This window comes from Trachymyrmex cornetzi, unplaced genomic scaffold, assembly GCF_001594075.2.
Source record: "Trachymyrmex cornetzi isolate Tcor2-1 unplaced genomic scaffold, Tcor1.1 scaffold122, whole genome shotgun sequence".
NCBI lineage: Eukaryota > Metazoa > Arthropoda > Insecta > Hymenoptera > Formicidae > Trachymyrmex > Trachymyrmex cornetzi.
In genome coordinates, this window is record NW_017295784.1 from 2,347,510 (window position 1) to 2,351,551 (window position 4,042).

At 33.8% G+C, this 4,042-nt stretch overlaps 1 protein-coding gene across 1 annotated transcript; it reads left to right on the forward strand.

Moving 5' to 3' along the window:
• Positions 1-2,575: 2,575 nt before the first annotated feature.
• Positions 2,576-3,829, forward strand: LOC108769010 (uncharacterized). The gene is made up of 2 exons (XM_018519744.1): positions 2,576-2,876; positions 3,423-3,829. Exons 1-2 carry the CDS (start codon positions 2,677-2,679, stop codon positions 3,718-3,720), a joined length of 498 nt encoding a protein of 165 aa, XP_018375246.1. The 5' UTR covers positions 2,576-2,676; the 3' UTR covers positions 3,721-3,829.
• The last annotated feature ends 213 nt before the right edge of the window (positions 3,830-4,042 follow it).

Genomic DNA, 4,042 nt, shown 5'->3' on the forward strand with positions numbered 1-4,042 from the left:
TACCGAACAAAGCTGCGCCATTGTTTCGTGCCGTCAATAATCCACTTGCCGCGACTTGGAGGACTCGAGCGCACGGTACGGGGGCGGCACAATTGGAAAAAGGCACGGAAGAACCCGGGAAACCAGGGCGCCCACCCTCCGCGAAGAAGAAAAGGGAAGACAAATCGTCGGGGTTTTGAAGCCAACCGTTCATTTAAGGATTGCGGTGCTCCTCGAATATTGTTGTCGCATTTTTATTCGACCTATGATAGTTTTTTGCATGGGATTGTGAAACGCACTAATTATTGGTGTATGCAACACTTTCAGGATAAAATACTTACATTTGTATTATTAATTTATTACATTTATCTTTGTAACTGAGCCTTTACGCAAATGTTATTCATATTTCTTTGTAGTTTTAATAATAGATAATAATTACATTTTTTTTTTGGACAATAGTTTTTAAGATAGAGAAATTAAAAATTATAAAATATAGCAATATTACACAGTACAACACACATTCCTTCCCATGAAAAAATCAAAGAGATTCTGAAACTAGATGAAAAAAAAAATACCCGTGTTTCGGCGTTTTATCAGATCAAGTCGTTAACGTTTTTTATGCAGCCATTTATCATATTTGTTTCATATTAGCTTTTTACAATTGTTTTAAATTATATAATAATTTTTTCAAATAAATAATTGAAGTTTTGCATGTAAAATTGTGCGATGAGTCCGAATACGAAAAAAAAAACTAAGAATTTTTTTTTTCATATATTTTCAAATTTTTGTATAAAATAATATGTATAAAAGTTATTTATTTTTAAAAATTATATAATTTTAATGATTTGATCTGGTAAAACGCCGAGACACGGGTATTTTTTTTTTACGTCTACTTTCACAATCTCTTTGATTTTTTCATGGGAGGAAAAAAAATGATTTTTGTCGTACTGTGTTATAGGCATGGATGTATAAATATGAAAATTACAATTTAACTGAACATTTATATTTTATTTTATATTCTCTACAGCATTTTTACCTGCTGTAAAAAATTCAAGTTACTTCACTTGACACTGCCAACGTTCATAATTATGAAAATAGAGTGTAGTTATAGTACCCTTTTAAAGGAGTCGATGTTTCCGCACCAATTTTCTTGGAAAGAACTTCTCGGAAAAATTGAGAGAAATCCTCGATCTTCCAGTTCCATGCAGAAAACTTCACGGGCTACTCAACGGGACGGAAAGTAGTAATTTAGACCTAATATTTAACAATCTGCGCAAATATATTTTACTAGCTCTGCTAATACAATAAGGTCATCGTTTTCTTTTGCTCTCAATGCTACTATGTAACATTTAGTTGGCAAAACGAAAGAACGAAATTGGAAACAGTGACTTTTGGCACATCGATTTGCGTAGAAAAATATTTTTATCCCTTGTAATTATTTGAGATTAGAAGTATACTTTATATTAGGTACATCTTAGTTGTGTTTAAGAAAACTTGCAATTTATATTATACATAATCGTATGTACTAATGATCTGTTATTTAAAAACTAAAAAAAGTCATTACTATAAGTTTCCTCATAAAATCTGTAATTCGAAGTATATTCGATCAATTTTGAACATTTTACAGAAATCGCGAACACTATAATTGCTCACTAATAACGAGAGATCTCTGCTTTCACGGCAAAACGCCGGGAATTAATCCGTTTGTTTTTCGAGACGTCCAATCGCCAAAATGATAAGCAAACAACCAGAGCGCGCGTCGAATTCCCGCCGCATCCTGGATATCGGCATTGCCATCATGGCAGGAAGAGGATCCGGAGCGTCAGCAATCGAATGATTAAAGACGGCTTCACTTCGGTTACTCTGCCTTGATAGGGCGAAACTCCCGACGGAAATCAGAATCGCCGGCCATCCTGGCGGATTCCCTCTTTCTAGACACCAAGATTTCTCTTCGTTTTCATCCCTCTCTTCCCTCGTGTCTTTCCCTTCTCACTCTGACTTAAGCCTCATCCCCCTCTTTGCTAGAACCATCCCCCGAGTTGCCCAGCCATCCAAGCTCGAGCTCCTTCTAAACTCTCTGCATCCCTCTCGGCAAACAGCGGGCTGCTCCAAGTATCGGAACAGAGCTCTGAAGTATGTGTACATATATATACATATGTGCAAATATATATTATATATAGATACACATATATGTACCTATATATATTTTTTTATATAAAACATGCGTGTGCGTATTGGGGATGAGCGCTCTGCGCTTGGGCGAAGAGAAATATCGATTTATATATAAAAGCTCGCCAGCAAGAGTATACAAATCAGTACATGCTTTCATCTCTTGCATATTACATAGAAAATGATAATCAATGATAATTACCGCCAATAACGTGTAACATTTACATATATAACGTAAGATTTTTTAATTCTGTACGGAATATAAGAGATCAAACGGGATACTATATACGTATATAGAACAGTATAAGATGAAAAAAAAATCTCTTGGAAGAAATTAAACATTATTTGTAATTTCAAATATTTTATTGTATAAATATGTATTTATGCAACGAAGCTTGTCATTCGTAATAGATGCATCAAACTTCAGTGAATTTTGGCATTTTACATTCTTCGAGATTGGTATTATGAATCGGTAGGTTATGTCCGGTTATAACGAATATTCTCGTAATAAATCACACTTTAACAAGAATGGTGCGTCGATCTGCGTTGGTTTACGATCTGCTTCGTACCGAGCAGCCACCCGATGGCTTTTCTAAGAAGGAGATACTGACGCACATCAGCGACAAATATGACATAGCGGTCGGTAAGGCTCTTCGGAGAGACATCACCGTCGCTTTACGTCGTGGTCTGGACTTCGGTATACTCGCTAAGAAGAGAAACAAATTCAGGTGCCTTTTCCTCGGAAAGCTCTTTTAGTAAATAACTTAAGGTTCTCCAGAAAAATCTCCGAGCGAAATTTATATAACTGCTTCTGCAAAAGAGAGAGAGGAGAGGGGGGGGAGGAGAGAGGGAGAGAGAGAGAGAGAGAGAGAGAGAGAGAGAGAGAGAGAGAGAGAGAGAGAGAGAACATCTTCCTTCTCGATAAATCTTCCCTAGTTATTATTTATTTTAGTAAGCTATAAATTCCAATAATGTTGCAAAAAATATCGTACTATTATGATTAAAAAAAATATAATTAGAAATCATATAAAAATAATACTTTGTAGGATAATAATGTATAAAGTATCTTTGCAAAATTAAAAGTAAAATTAAAAATAAAATTTTAAAACTATTATATAAATTATAAATAGATACCATCTTTTTTGTGCAACAAATATCTTAACATCTATACAAAAGTTTATAATTTCGAAGAATCCAGCAATTATCTCTCTTCAGTATCTCTCTTCAGTATTTTATAAATATATAGCACGTATATATGTACAGTATTTTGGCAGGTTTAATCCTGACTTTTATCAAACTACAAATTCAAGACGCAATTTACTATCAGCAACTACTAGAAAGAATATGAATACGAAAAAGAAGAAGAGGAACAGTAAGAAGAAAACAACTGGCAAATCGAATGTAACTAAAGAACGGCGACAGCAACGAAGACGATCTTCGAATCGTGGAAGAAGTAGAGATCGTAAACAATCAAACCCGGTACCACAACCTAAATTGCCCAGACCGCCTTCGTGGTCACCGAAAAGACGACTCCTTATCGAGGAGCCTATACCGAAGGTCAAACATTTCTAAATCAGAATAGATCTCTTCATTTATAATTTTTATTAAATTACGAATATTCAATATTCGTTTAGATAAATACGAAATTGGCTATCATAAAAATAAATTGATACAATCGCGTTAAATATGTTCATATACTATATAATATAATTTTATATACAATTTTTATTGTTAATGCTATGTATTTGTGAGTACATTTACACGCATCGTAAACCATGAAAAATAATTTGTCGTAATATAAATAAATTCTCTTTTTGTTTATGTTTTACTAAGCTTTTGTTAAAAAAATTGTTATTATGTTACTTTTATTGTCTCTAGTTTTGAATTATTCTTT

Excerpts from the sequence above, each read along its gene's own strand:
- LOC108769010 (XM_018519744.1), top strand. The coding sequence starts at position 2,677 with ATGGTGCGTCGATCTGCGTTGGTTTACGATCTGCTTCGTACCGAGCAG. Across the intron at positions 2,877-3,422 it reads AAGAAGAGAAACAAATTCAG|GTTTAATCCTGACTTTTATC; the intron begins GTGCCTTTTCCT and ends GTATTTTGGCAG.